We start from the raw sequence: 26,428 nt of genomic DNA on the forward strand, positions 1-26,428 counted from the left end.
ACTTCAAGTGCAGGTAAATCCTACAAAGAAGGTAAAATTCAAGTAATAGGGTAGAGAATGCCCGCAATGTTGCTGCCATTAGGATAGTTATGGAAAGCCTCTAAGAGAGCAGTCTTAAAGGATGAGAGGGAGGCCTCCAGCCCCGCCCAGCTCAGTGTTTCCCAGCATGCACTGCAGTGACATGTTTTCCTTGTGCTGGAAAGCAGCGTTTAGTGTCCACACTGTCCTAGTCAGATGAGAGTACTACCCCACCAGTAGGCTGTCTTGATGTCCTTTCTTCAGTTGCTGTGTGAGTTGGCTGTTCTTTAGTATCATTCAATGGCTCCCTTGGCTTGCAAAGGACAGGGTTCATGGAAAGCCCACCGTATTCTATGAGAATGCATTCATTATTGTGTTGCTTGGGCTGTGAAGGATGTTACTTGCTCAGTTTAAAGTCTCATGGGATACTCAAAATGATGACAACTTTCTCATAAGGGCTGCTGTAGTAGTCTGAGCATTCACATGAGTGACACATATTTCACCTTTTTAGCTAGCTGTCATTCTACATAATGAAGAGAGAGGGAGATTCTCTGAAAGAGAATGTTCGGGAATAGACATTGCAATGGGAATACGTGTGCCATAGTAAACTGTGTATATTCAGGAATGTAAAGGAATACAAAGGTTTTTAAAGGAAAAAATGAGGAGGATTATATCATTGTTTTGAGATAATTATCCTTAGCTACAAGGATCAATAACAAGGGCGGTATCAGTCCAAGTTTAGACAAGCAGTTGCTGGGCAGATGTCCTTGCAGACATTTTTTGTGTGTGTGAGATTGTGATGGCCTTTATGCAAGATTATGGTTTTTGCAGTCTTCTGTGAGAATTTTTTATTCAGATATTCATGCATGAGAACCCTCCTTCCCTTCATGGCCTTCCCTGGCTTCATTATTCAGGGTTTTAAAAAATCATGTGACTCCATTTTTATTCTGACAACTTTCACATTTCCCCCTTTGGATCAAGATCTCTCTCTGAAATCACTGCTGATCATCCTTTAACCAGGATGGACCTGTCCTGGGTTACTGATCTGGTCCCACATTGGAGGGAGTGATTGGCAACTAGGGGTCAGTGTCAAAACCCTTGTAGCCATATTTGAACAACAAAGGGAGGTCTGGAGGGAGTTACTCTCAGGATAAGCCTTCCTGGAGTCCATTGTTAAGTTTAATTTTATCTGTTCTGTAGTCTTTTGGCCATCCTCTCAAAGTGCTGGGCCCGCATTGTTCTGTTAGGAATGGTACTTCAGCAGAAATTTGACAAGGAAGAAGTACAAAAGTTTAAAAGGAAAATGGAAAATAAAGTTAATAGTAATATGATAATCCCAGTTTGCATAATAGTTTTGAGCTTTGAGCCTCACCTTAAGGGCAGACAATTGAATAAATCAAATGACACGGGACTTAGGTGAGACCTGTTGTAATTATGTGACCTGTTTTTTTAAAAAATTGTATGTATACAGGCCTCAACTTCCCCAGAGGAATTTATCTGTATACAACATGTAGTATTAGCAGTAGCACAGATATTTCCTTATTTCATGACTTAAGGGAGCTCTGGAGTCAGGTTCTATCAAGTTATCAACAGAAACTACTGATTATGAAATTTCGATTACACTATTATCCTGTAAAGAAAAAGATACGCATAAGAAAGGAAAACGAAAGAGGGGCAAGAGTCTCATTATGATGGGGAATCTTGTCCCATCATCTTGGAAAAAGTTGTTCACTACATAAAGCCATCAACCTCTCGTCCTCGTTTGCAGCTTGAAGATCACTGGGTGTGGAATCAGTAGGTTCCATGACCTTTCTGTGCAGCTCGTACATCAGGCATGAGACTTGTCCCTTGAAAGTTAAGTTGTCCAGCTTCAGTTTAAGGGCTTTAGGAACAGAGCAGGTTTTAGAGAGTTGTAGCCAAATATTGGAGGGAATTAAGAGAATACAGGATCTAGTCCAACCTACAGGCAGATAGCAAGAATTCAAAATCAGTGCACTGGTTTATGGAAGGAGAGTTGGGTTCAAATGATATGTCTGACAAAATGGAACCTGTTCATGTGGCTGTGTTACATTTGCCCTGATAGGTAATTTTATGAAGGCTGGGTACCAAATTTTGGGTAAAGCAATTTCTACGGCAGATTTTTGAAAAACATCTTCCCTTTTTGTGTTTCAACTGAGTTTAGGGGTTAAACATTCAAATATTTGCATTTTAGCTAGGACTAGCTAAATTGTATCACAAGACCAAAATCTACAAGTGGCCTTCAATTTTAGCAATAATTTATCTTTTTGTTTGCCAGTCTCATTGGCTCAATTAGTCAACCTAAGTGGGGAAATGTTTTAGAGGAAGGTACTTACAGTCTCCGACTCCCTTGGCTTTTTCTGGCTTATGCCTGAAAGACAAAGCAAAATTTTTATGCCAGGCAGAGATAACTTATATTATTGCTCCGAACTCAAGATTTTGACTTGTTTAATCTGAGAGCCTAACTTTTTATAAACATTTATCTAGTCCTTTTCTTTTTAGATTATCAGTCTTTTAATTAGGTATGATATCACCCTAAGCAACTGCTAGCAAGGCAAACCTAATTTTACATTTCCAAAAGGATGACTCTTAGGTGTACAAGGCTAGGTTATTGGTTGCCACAGACCTGTTGCAGTTTGAAAGCCCTCTTTTTGTTTTTCTTATCTTGGCTGAAATGCTTTGAGGAAAACTTCTACTTGGCTTTTGAAATTAATAACAGTAGAATATCCTAATTCAAGTGAAAAAGTCAATAGATTCAGAGTAAGCAGAGAGGAAGAAGAGAAAAAAAAAAACAGATAAAGAAGTTGGAAGCCTCTATATACCAGCATTTAAAAAAATTCTATAGTTGTAGTTTCTTAATTTGGTACTGAGAAAAACAAGTCTGGGGACATTGAATGATTCTCAAGATGACCATTGACTGAAAAGTGTTCATGAGGAAAAGTCATGTAGCCAACCAGAATACTTGGCATGCCTGAGTACTGGGGAATCCCATTCTATTTGCTATTAATCTCTCCAGACCAAATAAATCCTATAAATCCTGTCAGGGAATGTCAGGAGTTTAGACCAGTATTTTAGAAGGTGAGTAGCCACCTTAGTGGATTTTAATTGGCCATTGCCTGGCCACCATTTACAATATTTTTGTTCTCAGAAGACATTGAAAAGCAAGCAAGAGAAAAAGAGCCAACTTGTTTACAGATACACGTAACCAAATCAAAATGAAACCAAGATCAGAGTACTTGCAAAAATTGTAACTCAGATGTGCAGAGCAAACAGAATATTAAATCAGGTGTGCAGACCAAACAGCACTCTGATTTTGTAGAAATCAGGAAGGATGCAAGGTCCTCCCAGGAAGGATGCAAGGTCCTTTCTTAAGATGGCCTTGTTTCTAGTTGAAGAGGACTGACTAGAAGCAGCTAGTGTTCACTGCTCTCACAGAGAGGAAACAAAGTGGTCTGTAAATACTAGCTCTTCAAGTAGATTGTCTAAGACGTCACATCAGGATTCACAAAGGAGGCAGCAGGCCCCATGGAGAACAGAGATGAGCAAAGCCAGGCAGCTCCTACGGGGACTGGTGTGGAGCCAGGGGAGGCTCCTTAACGTGGGGGAAAGGGTGAACAAGTGAGAGTTTTTGGGGAATCCACACTTACACCATGGACCTTTGTAATCCTGGGCACATGAGAACCCACATGCCCCTGCCCCAGGCCTCTGGACTAACAGAGAGCTGCCTGGAGTCTTTAGAGAGGTACTACTCAAGCCCACATGGAGCTCCACAGGCCTTGGATCCCTGAGCGGCCTGGTACAAGCTGCTGTAACCCCAATAGAGGCCATTGCCTGGGTGCTGGGGAGTGGCCAGACTGCCCCACTGCTCCTCACTGAGGCTCATTGGTTTGGGCTTCTAGTGCAGCAACTGCACCCCTGCCTGAACACTGTGGGTAGTGTGGCTCTGTGTTCCTCCAGGAAGCACCCAGACTGCAGATCACACGATCCGCCACCCCTGCCTCCCTTCTCCAGGCAAGACTCATGGCTTGGGCTCCAGCACAATAGCCACACCCCCACCTGAACACTGTGGACAGTCACGGCTCTGAGTTCCTCTGGGGCAAAACTCCCGAGGTAGTAAACAAGGTGTGGCACCCTTGTGTGCCCCCAAAAGTGAAGTCCAGCATCGGTTGGGTGGGAAGAAGTAGGAGCATGTCACGCACCCCAGAGCCATGTGTCTTCATTGCTTCAGCTGAGAAATGCTGCCCTCCCCAGTGAAGGGCCCACAGCCTAGCTTCCCTGCCACTACCTGAACATTTCAGCTGTGGCCCAGAGCCCTTCTGAAAACCCAGCCCCCACTGGCCTGGGATATTCCCTTTGGCTAGTGGCCTGAAACTGTGGAAATACCTACCTCCCTCCAACCACTTTCCCTGGGGCCTGAGATTGGGCTGATTCAACTAGCCAATACTGCTGCAACCAACATCCACTCGCGTGGGTCCAAGAGTGGAGTCCCCCCATACAAGAAGCAGTAGTACTGCCACATCCGAGAACAGACAAGCCATAAAGCTATCTGTATTGGGTTGAGTAACGAGATTATGCTGTGAAATCACTCCCACAGAGTCACAAAACAGACATTTCCCATGGCTTTCAACCACATTGTGGACTGCAGATAGACTACAAGGTACACCTGAACTAGGAGTCACAAGTCCTGCAACAGGGGAGTGACAGGGAAACAGCTCAAGTTCCTGCCTATCTAGGATGGGGAGCTGGTGAAGCCATTTACCCCCCATCCCTGCAGAGACCTAAGTGCGTTTACAGGAGCTTATCCTAGTCACCCTTGCCAGGGCTAGTGCCTGTGCTCACCATTGGGGTATTTGTGGGCAAGCCAGGGGGGCTCCAGCTCTGCCCACATTTGTCACCCTACCTCTGTAGAACAGGAACCCCAGGGAACTGGGCACTCCACTGTCCTGGCCTTCACCTGCAAAAACAGAACACTTTACAGTAAACATAGACAGGATATTTACCCACCTGCTTGTGTAGCAGCTGGCACTTACCCGCAAGTGCCATCTACTGGCCTGTAGTCCAAGCCATACAGCCCACAATGAAACCTGCTGACAGAAGTACGTAGGGCTGTAGGGCTATAAGTGCAAAGCCAAAAGACCTTACCCTCTCCAGATGAGAAGGAAAAAGCATTCTGGCATCATGAAAATCGAAATGCTGAACAACATCAAAGGATCTCTCTGGCTCCTGAACCAAAATGGAAACTCAGAAATGACAGATAATGAATTTAAGGCATCAATTGTAAGGAAGCTCAGAGATCCAAGACAAAGTTGAAAATCAACATGAAGAAACTTCTAAATCAGTCCAGGAAATGAAGAAAGAGATAAACATCTTAAAAAGAAATCAATTAGAACTACTGGAACTGAAAAACTCACTTAAGGAATTTCAAAATACAATTTAAAGCTTTGTTAATAGACTGAACAAAGCAGAAGAAAGAATTTCAGAGCTTGAAGAACGTTTTTTCAAACTAACCTAGTCAGACAAAAATAAAGAAAAGATAATTTTTAAAAATGAACAAAGTCTTTAAGAAATATGGCATTATGTAAAGCCACTAAACATACAAATTATTGGCATTCTTGAGAGAGTAGGAGAAAAAGTAATCAATCTGGGAAACAAATTTGAGGGAATAATAGAATAAAATCTCTGTAATCTTGCTAGAGAGGTAGACACCCAGATACAAGAAATCCAGAGAACACCTGCTAGGTTCTACACAAAATGAACATCAATATGGCATATAGTCACCAGATTGTTTAAGGCCAGCACTAAAGAAAAAATCTTAAATACAGCTAGAGGAAAAGGTCAGGTCATCTACAAAGAAACCCCCATCAGGCTAACAGCAGACTTCTCAGTAGAAACCTTTCAAGTCAGAAGAGATTGGGGGTCTATTTTCAGCATTCTTGAAGAAAAGACATTCCAACCAACAATTTCATGTCCAAATTGAGCTTCATACGTGAAGGTAAAATAAAATGAAATAAGGTAAAGTAAAATCTTTTTTCAGATAGGCATTGCTAAGAGAATTTGTTACCATTAGATCAACCTTACAAGAAATCTTTAAGGAAGTTCTAAATGTGGAAACAAAAGAACAATACCTGTTACCACAAAATCACACTTAAATATCTATCCCACAGACCCTATAAAGGAACCACAGAATAGAAACTACAAGTCAACCAGCTAACAACTTCACAATAGGATCAAAACCTCCTATATATATATTAATCTGGAATGTAAACAGTCTTAACACCCCCACTTAAAAGGCACAGTGGCAAGTTGAATTAAAAAGAAAAAAACAAAAACAAAAATAAGACCCATCTGTCTGCCATGTTCAAGAGATCCATCTTACATGTAATGACATCCATAGGCTTAAAGGGTTGGAGAAAGATCTGTCACAAAAATGGAAAACCAAAAAGAGTAAGGGTCACTATTCTTATATCAGGTAAAACAGACTTTAAACCAACAACAGTTAAAAGAGACAAAAACAAAAAACCCAGACACTACATAATGATAAAGGGCTCAATTCAGTAAGAAGACTGTTGACTCTAAATATATATGTACCCAAATGGAAGCACCCAGATTCATAAAACAAGACTTCCTATTTTATGACCTACAAAGAGACTTAGATAATAACCACACAACCACACAAAAATAGTGGGGGGATTTCAACACCACACTGACAGCGTTAGATCATTGAGGGATAAAACTAACAAATTCTGGACTTACATTCAACACTGTACAAATTGGGCTTAATAGACATCTACAGAACACCCATCAACCACAGAATATACATCTTCTCATCTGCACACAGAACATACTCCAAGATTAGCCAGATGCTCGGCCATAAATCAAGTCTCAATAAATGCAAAAAAATCAAAACTTTTGGGTAAACAACAAAACGAAGGAAGAAATAAAAAAATTTTTGGAAATAAACAAAAACAGAGACATAACATACCAAAATCTCTGTGATGCAGCAAAAGCACTGTAAAGAATAAAGTTTATAATGCTAAATGCTTGCATCAAGAAGTTAGAAAGATCTCAACTTAACGATCTCATATAACACCTAGAGAAACTAGAAAAACAAGAACAAACTGACCCCAAAGCTAGAGAAGAAAATGAATAACTAAAATTGAGCAGAGCTGAATGAAACTGAGACCCCAAAACCCATACAAAGGCTCAATGAAACCAAACACTGGTTTTTTGAAAGGATAAACAGGATTGATAGACCTAGCTAGATTGTAGTTTTGATTTGTATTTCTCTGATGATCCGTGATGTTGAGCACTTTTTCATATGCCTGTTTGCAAATTGTATTTCTCCTTTTGAGGAATGTCTATTCAGATCTTTTGACCATTTTAAAATCAGATTATTAGTTTCTTTTTTTTTTTCCTATAGAGTTGTTTGAGCTTCTTATGTATTCTAGTTACTTAATCCCTTATCAGATGGAGAGTTTGGAAAAAATTTATTTCCATTCTGTGGTTTGTCTCTTCACTTGGTTGATTGTTTCCTTTGTTGTGCAGAAGCTTTTTAACTTGATGAGATTCTATTTGTCCATTTTTGCTTTGGTTGCCTGTGGTTGTTGGGTATTACTCAATGGATTTTACTTGCATAAATTATTCCAGTGTCTTAGAGAGTTTCCCCAATGTTTTCTTGTAGTAGTTTCATAGTTTAAGGTGTTAAACTTAAGTCTTTAACCCATTTTGATTTGATTTTTGTATGTGGTTAGAAATAGATGTCTAGTTTGATTTTTCTGCATATGGATATTCCCAGCACTATTTGTTGAAGAGACTGTCCTCTCCCCAATGTATGTGTTTTGCCACCTTTGTAAAAAATGAGGTTACTATAGATGTATGGATTTATTTGGGGTTCTCTAGTCTGTTCTACTGGTCTATGTATCTGTTTTTATGCCATTACCATACTGTTTTGGTTACTATAGCTCTATAGTATAATTTGTAGTCAGCTAATGTGATTCCTGCAGTTTAGTTCTTTTTATTTAGGATAGCTTTGGCAATTCTAGGTCTTTTGTGGTTCCATATAAATTTTAGGATTGTTTTTTCTATTTTTGTAAGGAATATCTTTGGTATTTTGATATGGATTGCAGTAACTATGTAGATTGCTTTGAGTAGAATGGATATTTTAACAATATTGATTCTTCCAATCCATGAACATAGAATATGTTTCCTTTTTTGAGTCTCCTTCAATGTCTTTCATCAATATTTTGTAGTTTTCATTGTAGAGATACTTCACTGCTTTGGTTTAGTTAATTCCTAGGTATTTAATTTCATTTGTAGCTATTGTAAATGGGATTACTTTCTTGATTTCTTTTTCAGATTTTTTGCTGTTGGCATATAGGAATGCTACTGATATTTGTATATTGATTCTGTATCCTGCAACTTTACTGAATTTGTTTATCAGTTCTAATAGTTTATTGGTGAAGTCTTTAAGTTTTAACAAATATAAGATAATATCATCTGCAAACAAGGAAAATTTGACTTCTTCCTTTCCAATTTGGATGCCCTTCCCTTCTTTATCTTGGCTGATTGCTCTAGCAAAGACTTCTAGTACTATGTCAAATAACAGTGGGGAAAGTGGACATCTTTGTCCTGTTCCCAATCTTTGAGGATAGGATTTCAGTTTTTCCCCATTCAGTATGATACTAGCTATGGGTCTATCATATATGACTTTTATTGTGTTGACATATGTTCCTTCTATACCCAGTTATTTTAGTACTTTTATCATGAAAGGGATGTTGAATTTCATCAAATGCTTTTTTAGCATCAATTGAAATGATCTTTTTTTTTAAGTGATCATGTTTTAATTATGGGCTAAAAATGACTAATACAGTAAGCTTGAATTTAGAAAATTAAGTCTAAATAAATTGCTAGGGAATTCCACAATGGGAGTCAATGAAAATTCTTCTCTACATACAATATGATCATTAACAGACTAGTTCTTATTTGGAATGATAAGGCAAAAATAGTAAAACCACACTTTTCCTATAAAAAGTTACACATTATCTTCAGTAGGGATAGCTATTGTACATGAAGAAACAAAGATGTGATCACTTTATTGCACATGCAGAAACATTAGAGAATCTGGTCTTAGAATGATCTAGTCATCTTCTTCCTTTCCATCATCCTCAGCATCTCATTTCCTCTTCTCCCCTCAAAGACCTTTTTCTTCCTCTTCTTCCCCTTCTTCAACATAGTCATCATCATCATCTTCATCCTGAATTTCTTCTTTCATTAAGTATTAGAGGCCCACTTCCTCTTCTCCGTCTCCCAACTCTGAACCTGCTTCATCTTCGTCTTCATCCTCATCCTCATCTTCATCCTTCTCTTCCTCTTCCTCCTCCTCTTCCTCATATCCTTCCAGTGGACCAGCTTCATTTTCCTCTTCCTCTTCATCATCTTCATCTCCATCCTCGTCATCCTCCTCTTCAGAGTCCGGTGCTTCATTATCCTCCTGATCAAATCCATCTAATATGTGATTTGCTGCAGCAGTTCAAAAATACTTTATAATCTTCCAGGTTTGTGATCTCACAGTTAAACAGGTCAAGACTTTTCAAGTTTTTAAGATTTTGCAGAGCTTCTACTGTACTGAGATCTTTTATTTTGTTTCCACTCAGATTGAGGTAGGTAAGATGTGGACATTTCTCTGCCAGGACTTCCAAGCCTCCAGAAATTATATTTTCACTAAGCTCCCATTTTCGAAGTTTATTTAAGCTGGGAAGCTGGGCCAGTGAACTTAGTTCCACATTAGCCATACTCAGTCTAATTCTTTAAAAGTTATCTTTCAGACCTTCAATTTCCCCATTGACACACAGGCAGTTATCAAGGACTAACTCTGTCACTTCCTCTGGGTCTCTGTTCCCTAACTCCAGGCTAATCTTCTTCATCTCCATGTCCTCCTCTTCCTCTTCAGCTACTACTCTCCTTCTTTTCCCTTTCCTGCCTTTCCCAATACCCCCAACCCAAAACTTTTAAGAGATTTAGAAATGAATGAAAAGGAACGCAAATATAAACGCCCACTACCACCAGATAGGTGTGGGGGAGAAAGAAGAGAGTAGCAAATGGAGTCCAAGAGTTGGGACTCTAACTCAGCTGCCCCCACCTCCTTGTTGACACACTAGTGCATGCACACACATGCACGCATGTGCGCACATACATACACACACATACACACACACCCCTGCAGTTCCTTCTCCTTCAATGGCTGCTCAGAGACGGATCATATGGTTTTTGTCCTTCATTCTGTTGATATGATGTAACGCATTTATTGATTTGCATATGTTTGCATCCCTGGGGTAAATCCTACTTGGTCTTGATGAGTAATCTTTTTGGCATGTAGTTGAATTTGGTTTGGGAGTATTTTGTTGAGGATTTTTGTATCAATATTCATGAGTGATATTGGCCTGTAGTTTTCATCTCTTTATCTGTCTCTGGTTTTGGTGTCAGGGTAATACTGGCCTAGTAGAATGATTTTGGAAATATTCCCTCCTCCTCTGTTTTTCAGAGTAGTTTGAGTAGAATTGGTATTAGTTCTTCTTTAAATGTTTGGTAGAGTTTAGCGGTAAAGCCACTGGGTCCCAGGCTTTTCTTTGCGAGAGACTTTTTATTACAAGTTCAAATTTGTTACTTGTTATTGAATCTGTTCAGGTTTTGGATTTCTTCACGGTTCAATATTGTTAGATTTATGTGTCTAGGAATTTTTATGTTTCTTCTAGATTTTCCAATTTATTGCCATATAGTTGCTCATAATAGCCTCTAATGATCTTTTGAATTTCTGCAATATCAGTTGTGATATCTCCCTTCTTATCTCTGATTTTATTTATTTGGGTCTTCTCTCTTTTTTTTTTTCTTGGTCTGGCTAATGGTTTATCAATTTTGTTTATCTTTTCAAAGAACCCACTTTTGTTGGTCTTTTGTATTGTTTTCCTCATTTCAATTTCATTTATTTCATCTCTGATCTTTGTTATTTATTCTACTAACTTTAGGTTTGGTTTGCTCTTGCTTTTCTAGTTCTGTATTAGGTTGTGTATTTGAAGTTTTTCTTCTGTTTTGATGTGGGCACTTATAGCTATAAACTTCCTTCTTGGTACTGTTTTTGCTGCATCCTATGGGTTTTGGTGCATTGTGTTTCTATTATCATTTGTTTCAAGAATGTTTTCAGTTTCCTTCTTAATTTCTTGATTTGGGAGTGTATTGTTTAATTTCTATGTAGTTTATAGTTTCCAAAATTCCTCTTGTTATTGATTTCTAGTTTTATTCCATTATGATCAGAGAAGATGCTTGCTATTATTTCAATTTTTAAAACTGTTTGAGACTTGTTTTATGACCTAACATATAATCTGTCCTTGAGAGTGATCAATGTGCTGAGGAGAAGAATGTGTATTCTCTCGCCGTTGTACAAAATATTTCTGTAAATATCTATTAGGCCCATTTGTTCTATAGTGAAGATTAAATCAGATATTTCTTTGTTGATTTTCTGTCTGGAAGATCAGTCTAATGCTGAAAATGGGGTGTTAAAGTCTGCAGCTGTTGTATTAGGGTCTATCGTTCTCTGTAGCTCTGATATTTCTCTGTATATCTGGCTGCTCCAGTGTTGGTTGTATATATATTTCTAATCGTCATATCCTCTTGCTGAATTGACCCCTTTATCATTACATAATGACCTACTTTGTGTCTCCTTGTAGGTTTTGTCTTGAAATCTATTTTGTCTTGCATAAGTAAAGATACTCCTGTTTCTTTTTGGTTTCCATTGCCATGGAATATCTTTTTCTATCCCTTTATCTTCAGTCTATACATGCCTTTATAGGTTAAGTGTGTTTCTCATAGGCAACAGATCATTGGGTCTTTTGTTTTTAAATCCATTCAGCCACTCTCTGTCTTTTGATTGGAAAGTTTAGTCCATTTACATTCAATATTATTGATAAGTAAGGTCTTACTCTGGCCATTTTTAAATTTGTTTTCTGGTTGTTTTCTGTTCTTCTCTTTCTTCTTTCTTTTCTTCATGTCTTTCTTTTAGTGCAGGTGATTTTCTCTGATGGTATAATTTAATTTTCTGCTTTTTCCTTGTTACATATTCATTATACATATATATTTTTTTAAATTTGAGGTTACCATGAGGCTTGCAAATACTACCTTATAACTCATTATTTTAAGCTGATAACATAATACTGCTTACATTAAACAAACAGGCAAAAAGAAAACTAATAAAAACTATACTCTTTAACTTTGTCTCTCTACTTTTTAACTTTTTCTTGTTTCTATTTATGTAATTTTTTTTTTTTTTTTTTTTTTTTGGAGACGGATTCTCACTCGCTCTGTGTCCCAGGCTGGAGTGCAGTGGTGTGATTTCGGCTCACTGCAACCTCTGCCTCCCAGGTTCAAGCAGTTCTCTGCCTCAGCCTCCTGGATAGCTGGAATTGCAGGCACCTGCCACCATGCCTGGCTAATTTTTGTATTTCTAGTAGAGACGGGCTTTTACCATGTTGGCCAGGCTGGTCTTGAACTCCCAACCTCATTATCTACCCCCTTGGCCTCCCAAAGTGCTGGGATTATAGGCGTGAGCCACCGCGCCTGGCCTAAGGCCCAAGGACTCTTTAGTCAGCTTGTGGTGAATGCTGCCAGGTCTGAGATTCGCCTTTTAGGGCAGTGGGCTCCTCTGTGCACCAGGTCAGATCCAGAAATGCCAGCCAAGAGTCAAGGCCTGGAATCAGAGACCCCAAGAGCCCACTTGGTGTTCTACTCCCCTGTGTCCAATTGGTACCTCAGGTGCAAGACAAAATCCCTTTTACTTTTCTCAGGCAGAGGGTGTCTCTCACTGTAGGCATGATAGTGGGTCTCACCTGAACCCAGCAAGTCTCAGTTTCACCCAAGGCCCATGGTGTACTACCTGGGTATTGCTCCTGGTTATTCAGCGCCCAAGGGCTCTTTAGTCAGCAGGTTATGGGTCCTGCTTGGATGGGGTACTTCCCTTCAAGGCAACAGGTTCTCTTCTGGCCCAGGGTGTGTCTTCAGAAATGTCATCTGAGAGATAGGGCCTGGAGTGGGGGCCTCATGACTCTGACTGGTGCCCTGTCCTACTTTGGATGAGCTGGTATCCGAGATGCAAGACGAAGTCCTCTTGACTCCTCCCTCTCCTCTCCTCATGTGGAAAGAAAGGGTTTCTTTTGGAGCCACGAGCTGTGCTGCCTGGGGTTGGAGCAGGGGTGGCACAAACACTCCCTTAGCCTTCCCAGCTAGTGTCTCAGTAGGTCATCTTTCCCCGAAGTCTGCTTGCTCTAAGCCTGGCTCAACACTATGATTCACCTAAGAATTGCAGTTCTTGTTGCCTAGACTGACTTTCTAGTTTATTTAGGGCCTCAGAGCACTTTAGCCTACAGTGGTGAGCCTTGACAGAACCCCTGGGTTCTGACTGCTGGGATGGGTGATGCCTGTCTGGCTAGGGCTCATCTGAATGCTCCCTCTGTAGGCGGACATCAGCTGAGTTCAACCCAGTTTTGCTTGCTTTGCCAGTGACTGGACAGCACCAAATTCCATGCAAAGTCTCTCAATCACTGAGCTCTCCCTGTCCTAAGTGCACAGAGGTTCTGTCCATGACACAGGGCTGCTGCCAGGGAATAGGGGAGGGGTGGCATCAGTGATTTAAGAATTATCTTTCTTCACCTTTTCAGTGCCTCTTCCAGTGATACGATGTTGAAGCCAGGTACTGTGAGTGCCTACTTGATTTTTCAGTCTTATGAAAGTGCTTTTTTCATGTAATTGTTAAATCTGGTGATCCCGCAGGTGGGACAATCGATGGAGCCTTTTCTTTAGCCATCTTAGTCTTGCTTCTGAGATACCAGTATGCCAATCTAAATAACAGAGAGGGAGACTCTAAAAGAAAATTATATTTATTTAGGAATAGGCATTGCAATGGGAATACATGTGCCATAGAAGACTATGTGTACACTCAGGAAGGTAAACAGAGACAAAGGTTTTTAAAGAAAAAATGAGAAGGATTACTTAATGTTTTCAGATAATTATTTTTGACTACAAGGATCAATAACAAGGGTGGTGTCAGTGTGAGGTTGGATAATCCTGTTGCTGGACAGATATCCTTGTAGAAGTATTTTTTTGTATAAGGTTGTGTTGACCTTTGTGCATGGTTGTGGCTTTTACAGGTTGTTTCAGGGTAGTTTTGTTTTCAGGTATTGGTGTAAGAGAGCCCTTCCTGTGTGACCTTACCTGGCTTCATTTTTCAGGATTTTGTTTTTTAACATAAATGACCCCATTTTGATTCTGACAACTTTTATGTTGCAAGCTCTTGCCATAATTCTTGTCCCACACAGGGGATTCCTTAATCAGTCCAGTCACTCAGTTGTTTTTCTTCTGACAACGTGGCTAGGCTATTGGCAATGGCCCATGAGTCTGTGAAAATACAGCAAGATACGGTGAGAAAGGTGGCTGGCATGGCCATTGCCACTGCATGTAATTTGGCCTGTTGGATAGAATGTCCATGTCCAGTCTCTGTCAAAAGTTGGCTATCTATTGGCCAGATGGTGGTGGCAGCCCAATGAAACCCATCTGCTTTTAGTTTGGCAGAACTGTTAGTAAACCATGCCAGACCATTGGTAGGCATATTTTTTAATCCATAGGAGGAGCCAAAACATCCTCAACAGGTTACTTGGTCACTTTTCGTTAGCTAGCCCTTTGTTCATGGAACCTACTGGTCCCGTGGGGCCTGGGTGGACGTGATGTTAAATGTGCCAGTTTCATTTAATAATTGAGCTCTGTTGAGCCTGTCTAATTTGATTGGTGGAGTTTGCATGAACCCAAGTAAGAATGGGCATTTCATGTTGTAGTGTCATGTGTGGTGCTCTGGCCATAAGATGCTCAGTGTCCAGAGACTAGTGCCTAGTAGCAAGCAAAGAGTTGCTGTTTAAAAGGGGTGTATCTGGGGGCTGCTTCAAGCAACTTTTGTATCCAAAATGTGAGAGGCTGGTACATCCCGGTGGTGGTTTTTTCTTTCCAGAGACTCCAATCAGCATGCATGGAGGTTTTGGACATCTGTAATTTTATTGAGCTAACAGGGATTAAGGGTTCTAAAAGCAGTGCCTGGACCACAACTTGCTGAAGGGCTTCCAAGGCCTGTTGTTGCAAAGAACTTCATTTAAAATTGGTGGGTTTGCCGGTCACCTTGACTAAGGAGAGCAAAAGGACACTCAGGTTGGGTATATGTGGTCTCCAGTACTCAAAGAGACCTACCAGCTGCTGGGTCTCATTTTTATTAGAGGATGCCACAAGGGGCAACACTTTTGTTTGGCTGTATCAGGGATTCTTCTTTGGTGTTCAGCTTAAGTGGCCTTGGCATTTAGCCTGTGATAGTCCATGGTTAGTCTCCATGCCCTGGGGAGCCTTTTGTGACCAGCCAAACTGGGCTGTTATATTGTGAGAGGGTGGTTTATAACATATATAACATATAATCCAGTTGCTGGACAGATGTCCTTGTAGAAGTACTTTTTGTGTGTAAGGTTGTGTTGACTTTTGTGCATGGTTGTGGCTTTTGCGGGTTAACTCAATTAACAAGTACTGTCCTATTCTCCACTCAGTGTGTATAATAGTAGTACTTTTGTTGAATAAGCCGTTGGAACTTGGGGAGCTTAGGTGGCAGGCAGAAGTGGATATGCCCCACTGTTATGGCTCAAATTCTTAGCTGTGTTGGGGGAACATACCCCTTCAGATGGAGGTGGCCTTCTGTGCCCCAAGCAGCCAAAATGCCAATGCCTGTGATGCACTGAGTGGTAGGAACCATAGTTACTGGCACCTGAAGTGGCCCAACGGGCCCTGCCCATAACCAGATAAGCATCTTGGGGGTCACTATGTTTGTCCGAAAACCTCCCAATGTTGCCAGTTTAATTTTTCACCTAAAAGAACAAGGAAATATTGTCATGTGGGCTCCAGGATCCAAGAACCCCAGAAAAGTCTAAATTTTCTTCTTTTTCTCTTTTCTCTTAACAAGAGTATTAGGCCAGTGGCCTTCGGTAGGCACCTAGAGACTTTGGCCGCAACCCCAACTGCACCATTTGGGTCCGCAGTGTCCCTTTATCCAACAAACACACCAACCAGGTTGCTTGAGAGCTTACTGCTTATGTCTATGTGTGTCCTTCGGATCTTGAGTCTCCTTCTCTGTGAAAGCCTGCATTGTACATGCTGGTTCCCTCTCAGATGTCTCAAGGACCATCAGAGGACCTCTTTTTAATTCCCTCTCAGATGCCTTCAGATGCATCTAAATACCCAGGAAGGAGCAATCACATATGTGCACTAAGCTCCCCTGTTTCCATGCTGCTTTCCTCTGCCACAATCCATGCAGCCACCTCACCCACATTCTCGGGGTGTATGTGTGGCCTGTGTCTCTCTTATCACTGCTTCTTCCTCATAAAACATCTAGCTGGTCTGATGTCTCCGCCGTGCCAGGTATGAGATAGGGTATTGCCCCTTCTACTTCACCAATGAGCCATTGTTCTGTCAAATTGAATCCTGCTTGCTGTGCCAGTTTTGTGAAGCAGGTGCTCTCTGTACACTGGTTGTCAACGATCCGAATCCAGTTTGACAGAATACACTCATACACAACAAGCTACATGAAGTGGACTTATTACCATCAGACGGGCAGCAAGGGACAACACAAGCCTGGGATGTATTGCTGCTGGTCCACAAGGTTGCGGAGAGCTGCCCAGGGCAAACAGAATCTTATCTCTGAGTTCTTCACTTGTTCTTCACCATAGCTGAGAGACCTCAGAAGCATCCATCCTGGATTTTATATCCTGACAACACATGACTCGCTGCACTAAAGTGTTAAAGGACATCCTGTTTCTAGGGAGGACTGGAACAGAGCCTGGGCTGTTCTGGCCAGTCCCCCTCTCATCTAAAGATGTTGCATTCCTAGCACATTCTACATATTTTGGATTATATCCCTGACATTGTTAATGTTATTTTGGTTAGACTCTGAGTTCTGTTACAATTCTCCCCTGTGGGCCACCTTCTCCAAGTTTTGACTCCCCTTCCCAGTTTGCCTACTTGTGTTTAATTTTAAGAGTCCTCAAGTAGTTTCTTTTTTGTATTTTGTTCAATGTGTGTGGTAGAATCGCTGAGAGAGAAAGGCTGTAGTTGGTTCATTCTAGCTTCTCTGTAAGTTCTTGTTTGTCATGTTCTCAAAAGTGAACAAAAAAATACTTGTTGAACAAATGAATGAAGAAATAAACTATTGCCAATGTCTTTTTGGATCTATGCTTGAATTTTTTTCTTTGTTTCTTTTTCTTTTTTTGACAGTTTATTTAATGAATCCTTTTAGTGTCAACTTTGAAAATGTAAATGCCACAAACGCCATCATGACCTGGAAGGTGCACTCCATGAGGAATAATTTCACATATTTGTGTCAGATTGAACTCCATGGTGAAGGAAAAATGATGCAAGTAAGAACCCTGCTTAATTTTCTACTTTCAAAAATTCCTTTTTGTCCTGAATAGAGACACTGATGAATAAAATCACTTTAAACTCTTATTTCTATGTAGGTTCAAATGGTGTGGGTCATCTGTTTGGAAAGGTCCATGAAATTAATCGTAGACTTTTATGGTTAGGAAATGGGCCTTGGAGAATTTTTTTCCCCCCAAAGAAGAACCGATCCTGACCTCCAGGTCAGGATTTGCTGTGTCCTGGTTCGCCTTTGTAATTGAGATATACTCACCGATGCTTCTGTCTTGTTCTTTTCTCCTTTTTCCTTTCTTCTCTTTTTTGATCAAGCAGTACGATGTTTCTGTCAACGTGAACGGTGAGTACTTCTTAAGTGAACTGGAACCTGCCACAGAGTATATGGCCCGAGTACGCTGTGCTGATGCCAGCCACTTCTGGAAATGGACTGAATGGAGTGGTCAGAACTTCACCACACTTGAAGCTGGTATGTTCAGGCCTCTGGCATTTAACCCAAAGAAGCAGGTCTTAGGAGTTAGGCTGGTTTCCCTGAGAGATTTTGGTTGTACCAAAAACAAAGAAAAAAGTATTTAAACATAGGTGGAGCAGCATTTAAAAAATTAGATTAGATGCCTAATGAGAAGTGAGTGGGAAGCCATCCACCTCAGACAGTTGACAATAGTATTGTTTATACTGCCTATCTTCTCTCTTACCTTTCATTTTTCCAAAATGATTTCTAAACCTTCACAGTAGATCTGGAGCTATATAAATTAATATACACCTTTAATTCAGGACTGGGAACAAATGGAAGTGTTAATGACAAGGAAAGCATTGGTCTCATCCTAAACAACTTCAGGCCACATTTGAAATTTAATGACATTTGGAACCTTAATGGTTATTTATGAGTCATTTGTCCCAGTGATGGCACACCGTGTGCCCTCTCCAGCATGCTCTGTGGCAGGGTTTCCTCAGTGTTGATTGCAAAATTTTTCTGCTAAATAACTATGTCTCAGAACTCAAATGGGCCTCAGGAGATTCAGTGGCCCAATCCTGCTTCCATCTCCCACCAACTCAATGTCATAAAAGATAACTGTTGCCCATTTTACAGATGAGGCGACTTGTACCCATAACTGAGGAGATTTTCCCGATTGCAAAGTTACTGGACAGTACAGACATCATAATAATCATAGGAGTTGGCCGGGTGTGGTGGCTCACACTTGTAATCCCAGCACTTTGGGAGGCCGAGGAGGGCAGATCACGTACGTAGTCAGGAGTTCAAGATCAGCCTGACCAACATGGTGAACCCCATCTCTACTAAAAATACAAAAATTAGTGAGATGTGGTGGCACGTGCCTCTAATCCCAGCTACTCAGGAGACTGAGGCAGGAGATCGCTTGAACCTGGGAGGCAGAGGTTGCAGTGAGCCGAGATCGTGCCACTGCACTACAGCCTAGGCGATAGAGCAAGACTCCATCTCAAAAAAAAAAAAAAAAAAATCATAGGAGTTAACATTTACTGTGAGCCATACATAGCTCGAAGGGCCCTCTGTGCTCCTCTCTTTTCATCCTGACGACATGCATCTTATTATCCTCATTTTGTGCCGGAGGATATCAGTGCACAGAAAGATTAAGTAATTTGACTGGCCCAGCCAGGCACTGATGAGCTGCGACTCATGTCCAGGCAGCCTGACACCAGAGCTCCACCCTTACCCAGAGCTCAGTTCTGTGTGTTCTCTCTCTTGGTGTTATTACAACCTCCGGATCTTGTTGATTCAAGTCCTGGCTATTTTTACTGCCAAAGGAAGGATTATACATATGTATTTTATTATTATTCTTATTTGTGTATGGCAGCTGGCAGAACTTTTTCTGTTTCATTCTGGGAGGACCATTTTAAAGCAGTAACTCTAATTTGGGGGTGGTGGGCACAGCTAATCAGAATCCACACATGAGGATGGTCATTAGTCAAGTTCTGCAGGCCTCCCCACTTCCCTGGTGGTGCCTGCCCATCCTCAAGCCCATTGAGACTCCAGTAGTTTTTCCTAGGGGTACAGGGTCCTCAATAATCTTTGTTCTGGAAGGCCCTGTTCCTGAGAGGAATGTTGCATTTTCCTCAGTGTGTTTTAGAAAAGAATTTTTATTATTTTGCTTTACGTTTTCTGTTTTTTTTTTAAATTTATTCCAACATAACTAAAATTATGTAAAAAGGGAAGATGGCACAAGAATAGAGTTTCTTTTAGATTACAGTAATAATCCAGCATCTTGAAAACACTTAACTTTGCTTTTGATGATGACAAGAAAATGATATGAATCTACTGAAGGTAAACGTATAGGAATTTTTTATTATTTCTGATCGCGCTTTGCTTAATGCTGGAAAACTCCCATGTTTATATGTATTATAATCATGCGTAAGTATAATAGTGAGCAGACATTGAGTTAAATGATATGATAGTACAAACGATGTTGTTTGTAAAATATAGTGCTATTAACTGTATTGTAGCACTTTTTTGTTATAAATAGTAATTTACAAGCCAGCTGAAGATTTTGCATTGAGCTTAGATATTGTCCGTGAGTATTTCAATAAAGTTTTAAATTTAATATTGGCTTCTCCAATGGCTTATTTAGCTAATTGAAATCTGCTTTAATAAATTTAAAAACATACGGTCACCTTTAACTTAAGCATGAAGTGTTGAGTCAGCAACTAAAATAAAAAACTTAAATGTCAGTTATTAGGCAAAAAAGACTAAATTTTTATAAGATGGAGAGATACATTTTTATGTTATGTTCCAAAACAGTTCTTCTTTCAAAGACATGTTCTGAATCAGATCAAAAATTACTTGTCCTCTCACAAACCAAAAACTAAAAAAAATAGAAAATTTATTTTTTAATATTAGAAACACCTTAGTTTTGTTAAATTTTGTTAATTTCATGACAGTTGCTATTTAACACTTTCACACTTAGCAGCCCAATTTTTTTAAACCATTTTAGTATGCAGAAATCATATTTAAGAAATAGAAGTTGGAGGTTCTAGCCAGAGGAATCGGGCAAGAGATACACATCCCAAAAGGAAAAGAAGTCAAACTGTCTCTCTTTGCTGACGATATGATTCCATACCTAGAAAACCCTACATTAAGAGTGGACACAGGGAGAACGCAGATGCTGGGCTGAAGGGTCAGGAAGCTGCACACCCTGCACAGGGCTACAAGGCACCCATGCTCGTTCTTGACTCCCCAGGAACTCCTGAGGAAGGGGTTGAACAGGCAGCCTGCCCCTGCTGTGGACGTTTGGAATCCAGGCAGCAGGAAACCCCACAACCCTCATAGACAATTGGGCTGGCAGGAAGAGCTTCTTAGAGAGGTAGTAGGAATAGAGCTGCATCCTGCGCAGAGCCCAGAGGGTTTGGTGCAGAAATGTCTGCAGTCGAGCATGGCCAGGGACACAAATCCCCCAAGCCTTGCCGTGCTCCTCTAGGAGACTTTGGCCATAGGGTGACCATGAGACCTAGACAGAGGAGAAGGGTCTTACCCATGAGATGGGACCAGTCCAGTCTGAGTGGTCCCCTGTCTGCTGGCCTCTCCTGAGGCTCCAGCCTGGCCACGCTAGCTGGAGTTTCAGCCTCAGATGCCCAACCAGGGTGCTTCCTCGGGGACCATATCATAGCTGCTTTGCTGGCTGATGGCACTTGACCATTGGAGAGCTCCAGCAGAGCAACCCCTACTGACATGCATCAGCCCACCTGCAGCCTCCCCTGACCACAGCCACCCCAACACCACCTTGCCAGCATGCATTTGTCCATGGCCACCCCACCACCACTTTGCCAGTGCACACGTGTGGGTGGACCTTGCCTCTTCTCCTCCAATGGCTCGTGTGTGCACATATCCCACTGCTGCTGCTGGCATAAGTGCAACGTGTGGCCCTGCCTCCCCCTGGTGCTGCCATTTCTGGTGTGAAAGAGTGCATGGACACCAGCAACCCCACCCCCACTCATGCTGACACTGCCACCAGTGTGAATGTGTGCACGGCCCCACGCCCCGCCCCCAACACCATCACTGGCACAAATGCATACACAGACACCAGCAACTCTGCCCCCACCTCTGTGCTGCCACTGTGGCTGCTGCAAACCAGCACACAGACAACCACAGCCCTGCCTTCCCAGTGCCAGCACAACTGTCGGTGTGAATGCATGCATGGATGCTGGGAACTCTACCCACCCCTACAGTACCACTGCTGCCTGTGCAGACTCATGCACAAAGACTGGTAGCCTCCTGCCCCCATGACTGCCAGCACCAGTGCGAGCACTGTCACTGGCACTTCTGCCCCTGCCTGCATCCCACCACGAGGGCAACTGCATGCAGGAACCCTGCAGCCCTACTCTCAGAGATACCCTACCCCAGCTGATGCACGTACAACCCACTGCACTTCCCTGGCTGCTGGCACATGTGGATGAGCATGGATCCTGCTGCCATTACCCTGATGAAGTGCTTTGGCCTGCACCACTCACCAGAGTTTTGTGGCCAGCAGACTGAGAATACTTCAGTCTCTCTAGTGCAGCAGGTTCCTAGCCTTGAGGGGCGAGAGAACAAAGGTGGGGGCCTGATACCAGTCCTGCAGAGTTAGAGCATGCAGACCAGGAGTGCTAAGCTGAGCCTTGACCCCTTAAAATCTTCCACATGGGAACCCAGTCAACTGAACCCACCTTGAACCAAAATCAGATGTCCCCCAAGGGCATCAAAGAACATAAAACATAAAACAAAACAAAAACCCATCCAAAGGACAGCAACTTCAAAGATGAAAGGAGCATCAGCCCACACAGATGAGAAAGAAATAATGCAAGAACTCTGGCAACTCAAAAAGCCAGAGTATCTTCTTACCTCCAAAGACCATACTAGCATTCTAGCAATGGTTCTTAACCTGTTCAAAATGACAGAATTAGAATTCAGAATATGCGTAGAAACAAAGATCATCAACATCCAAGAGAAAGTCAAAACCCAATCCAAGGAATCTAAGGAATACAACAAAGTGATACAGGAGATAAAAGACAAAATGGCCATTTAAAGAAATAATCAAACTGATCTGATAGAGCTGAATCCTTCATTTTAAGAATTTCATAATACAAATGCAAGCTGAGGAAAGAGTCTCAGCTCAAAGACCAGTTCTTCAATAAAATTCAGTCAGACAAAAATAAAGAAAAAACAATAAAGAAAAATTATTATGTAAAAAGAACAAATCAACCACTCATTGGTGTTCTTGAAAGAGAGGGAGAGAAGGCAAGCAACTTGGAAAACATATTTGAGGATATTATTCACAAAAATTTCCCCAGCCTCACTGGGGAGGACAACATTCAAATTCAGGAAATGCAGAGAACCCCTGTGAGATACTATACAAGGTGACCATCCCAAAGACACCCTATCTCCAAGACATAGTCATCAGATTCTTCAAGGTTGAAATGAAAGAAAAAATGTTAAAGGCAGCTAGGGAGACAGGGCAGGTCACCCACAAGGGAAGCCCCATCAAGCTAACAGTGGACCTTTCATCAGAAATGCTATAAGCCACAAGAGACTGGGGGCCTATATTGAGCATTCTTAAAAGAAATTCCAACCAAGAATTTCATACCTAGCCAAACTAAGCTTCATAAGTGAATGAGAAATAAGATCCTTTTCAGACAAGCAAATGCTAAGGGAATTCACTGCCATCAGAGCTGCCTTAGAAGAGATCCTTAAGGAAGTGCTAAATATGAAAAAGGAAGTTCATTACCAACCACCACAAAAACAGACTTAAGTAATAGACCATTGACAGTATAAAGCAACCACACAATCAAATCTGCATAATAACCAGCTAACAAGACAATGACAGGATCAAATTCACACATACCAGTATTAAACTTGAATGTACACAGGTTGCATGCCCCAATTAAAAGGCACAGAGTGGCAAGTTGGAGAAAGAAGCAAGATCCAACTGTATGCTGTCTACAGGAGATGTATATCACATGCAGTGACACCAATAGGCTAAAAAGTAAAGGGATGCAGAAAAATGTACCAACCAAACAAAACAGAAAAAAGCAAGGGTTGCTATTCCAGTTTCTATCCAAATATATCAATAATGATCAGAAAGGCAAAGAAGGGCATTACATAATGGTAAAGAGTTCAATTCAACAGGAAGACTTAACTATCCTAAGTATATATGCACCTAACACAGGAGCACCCAGATTCATAAAGTAAGTTCTTAGAGATCTACAAAGAGACTTAGATAACCACATAATAATAGTGGGAGACTTCAACATTTTGCTGACAGTATTACATGGATTATCAAGGCAGAAAACTAACAAAGATATTAAGGACCTCAACTTGACACTTGACCAAATGGGCTTACAGAACTCTGCACCCCAAAACAAATATACATTATTCTCATCTGCACATGGCATATACTCTAAAACTGAACACACAATTAGACATAAAACAATCCTCAGCAAATTCAAAAAACCTGAAATAATACCAAACACACTCTCAGGCAACAGCAGAATAAAAACAGAAACGAGTACTAAGAAAATCACTCAAAACCACCTGATTACATGGAAATTAAACAACCTGCTCCTGAATGACTTTTGGGTAAACAATGAAATTAAGGCAAAAATTAAGAAATTCTTTGAAACTAATGAGAAGAAAGACAACAATATACCAAGATCTCTGAGACACAGCAAAGCCATGTTAAGAGTAAAGTTTCAGCTGGGTGCAGTGGCTCATGCCTGTAATCCCAGCACTTTGGGAGGCCAAGGCGGGCAGATCACACGGTCAGGAGTTTGAGACCAGCTTGGCCAGTATGGTGAAACCCCATCTCTACTGAAAACTACAAAAATTAGCCAGACGTGGTGGCACGTGCCTGTAGTCCCAGCCACTTGGGAGGCTGAGGCAGGAGAATTGCTGGAACCCAGGAGGTGGAGGTTGCAGTGAGCCAAGATTGCATCACTGCACTCCAGCCTGGGCAACAAAGATCTCAAATTAACAATCCAACATCACACCTTGAAGCACTAGAGAAACAAGAGCAAACAAACACCAAATCTATCAGAAGACAAGAAATAACCAAAATTAGAGCTGAGCTGAAGGAAATTGAGATGCAAAAAACTGTACAAAAGATCAATGATCCAGGAGTTATTAAGAATAGGTTTCATAGATCACGACCTAGACTAATAAAGAATAAAGAGAGAAGATCCAAATAAACACAATCAGAAATATCAAAGAGGACGTTACTACTTGACCCCATAGAAATACAAAAACTCTCAGAGATTACTATGAACACCTTTTTGGACACAAACTAGAAAACATACAGCCTGGAAACATACAGCCTCTCAAGACTGAACCAGGAAGAAATTGAATCCCTAGACAGACCAATAATGAGATCTGAATTTGAATCAGTAACAAAAAGCCTAGGAACCAGAAAAAGCCCAGGACCACATGCATTCATAGCTGAATTCTATCAGAGGTATAAAGAGCTGGTACCATTCCTACAGAAACCATTCCAAAAAAATCTGAGGAGGGGGGACTCCTCCCTAACTCATTCTATGAGGCCAGCATCATTCTGACACCAAAACCTGGTAGAGACACAACAAAAAGAGAAAACTTCAGGTCAATATCCTTGATGAACACAGATGCAAAAATCCTCAACAAAATACTAGCAATCCAGATCCAGCAGCACATCAAAAAGCTAATCCACCTCAATCAAGTAGGCTTTATCCCTGGAATTCGAGGTTGTGTCAGCATACACAAATCACTAAATGTGATTCGTCACATAAACCGAACTAAAAACAAAAGCCACACAATCATCTCAATATATGCAGAAAAAGCTTTCGATAAAATTCAACATCCATTCATGTTAAAAGCTCCAACAAACTAGATGTTGAAGGAACATACCTCAAAATAAGAACCATCTATGACAAATCCACAGCCAACATCATACTAAATGGGCAGAAGCTGGAAGCATTCCCTTTGAGAACTGGAATAAGACAAGGATGCCCACTTTCACCACTCCTATTCAATATAATACTGGAAGTCCTAGCCAGAGCAATCAGGCAAGAGAAAGAAATAAAAGGCATCCAAATAGAAGAAGAGGAAGTCAGAAGTCAAAATATCTCTGTTTGCAGGTGATATGATTGTATACCTAGAAAACCCCCTGGTCTCTGCGTAAAAGCTCCTAGATCTGATTGAAAAAAAAAAAAACTTCAGCAAAGTTTCAGGATACAAGATCAATGTATAAAAATCAGTAGTATTTCTATACACCAATAAGATTCAAGCTGAGACCCAAGTCAAGAACGCAATCCCACTTCTAATACTCACATACACAAAAACACCTAGTAATACATTTAACCAAGGAGGTGAAGGATCTTTACAAGGAGAACTAGAAAACACTGCTGAAAGAAATCATAGATGACACAAAGAAATAGAAAAATATTCCATGCTCACAGATTGGAAGAATCAATATCATTAAAATGACCAGACTCCCCAAAGAAATCTACTGATTCAATGCTATTTCTATGAAACTATCAATGTTATTTTTCACAGAAATAGAAAAAAACTATTCAAAAACTTGATATGGAAACAAAAAAGAGCCTGTATAGCCAAAGCATTTCTAAGCAAAAAGGACAAAGCAATAGGCAGCACAGTACCCAACTTCAAACTATACTACAAGATTACAGTAACCAAAACATCATGGTACCGGTACAAAAACAGTCACATAGACCAATCCAGCAGAATAGAGAACCCAGAAACAAAACTACACACCTACAGCCATCTGATCTACAAAGTCAACAAAAATAATCAATGGGGAAAGGACTCCTAATTCAATAGATGATGCTGGGATAGCTGGCTAGCTATATATAGAAGAATGAAACTAGACCTCTGCCTTTCACTATGTACAAAAAATTAACTTGA

General features: G+C 40.9%; 1 protein-coding gene and 1 pseudogene across 2 annotated transcripts in view; one reads left to right on the plus strand and one right to left on the minus strand.

Annotated features, from left to right (window-relative positions):
• OSMR (oncostatin M receptor) overlaps nucleotides 1-26,428 on the plus strand; it is a 96,948-nt gene that overhangs the window by 47,384 nt on the left and 23,136 nt on the right. The window contains exons 8-9 of one of the 2 annotated variants that reach the window (XM_011966146.1): nucleotides 17,374-17,516; nucleotides 17,845-17,998. In XM_011966146.1, the coding sequence (XP_011821536.1) occupies nucleotides 17,374-17,516; nucleotides 17,845-17,998 (297 nt within the window). The remainder of the gene's footprint in view (nucleotides 1-17,373; nucleotides 17,517-17,844; nucleotides 17,999-26,428) is intronic. The other variant, XM_011966154.1, reaches the window with a different exon arrangement.
• LOC105529081 lies at nucleotides 9,173-10,147 on the minus strand (annotated as a pseudogene).

This window comes from Mandrillus leucophaeus, unplaced genomic scaffold (genome assembly GCF_000951045.1).
Source record: "Mandrillus leucophaeus isolate KB7577 unplaced genomic scaffold, Mleu.le_1.0 Scaffold119, whole genome shotgun sequence".
NCBI lineage: Eukaryota > Metazoa > Chordata > Mammalia > Primates > Cercopithecidae > Mandrillus > Mandrillus leucophaeus.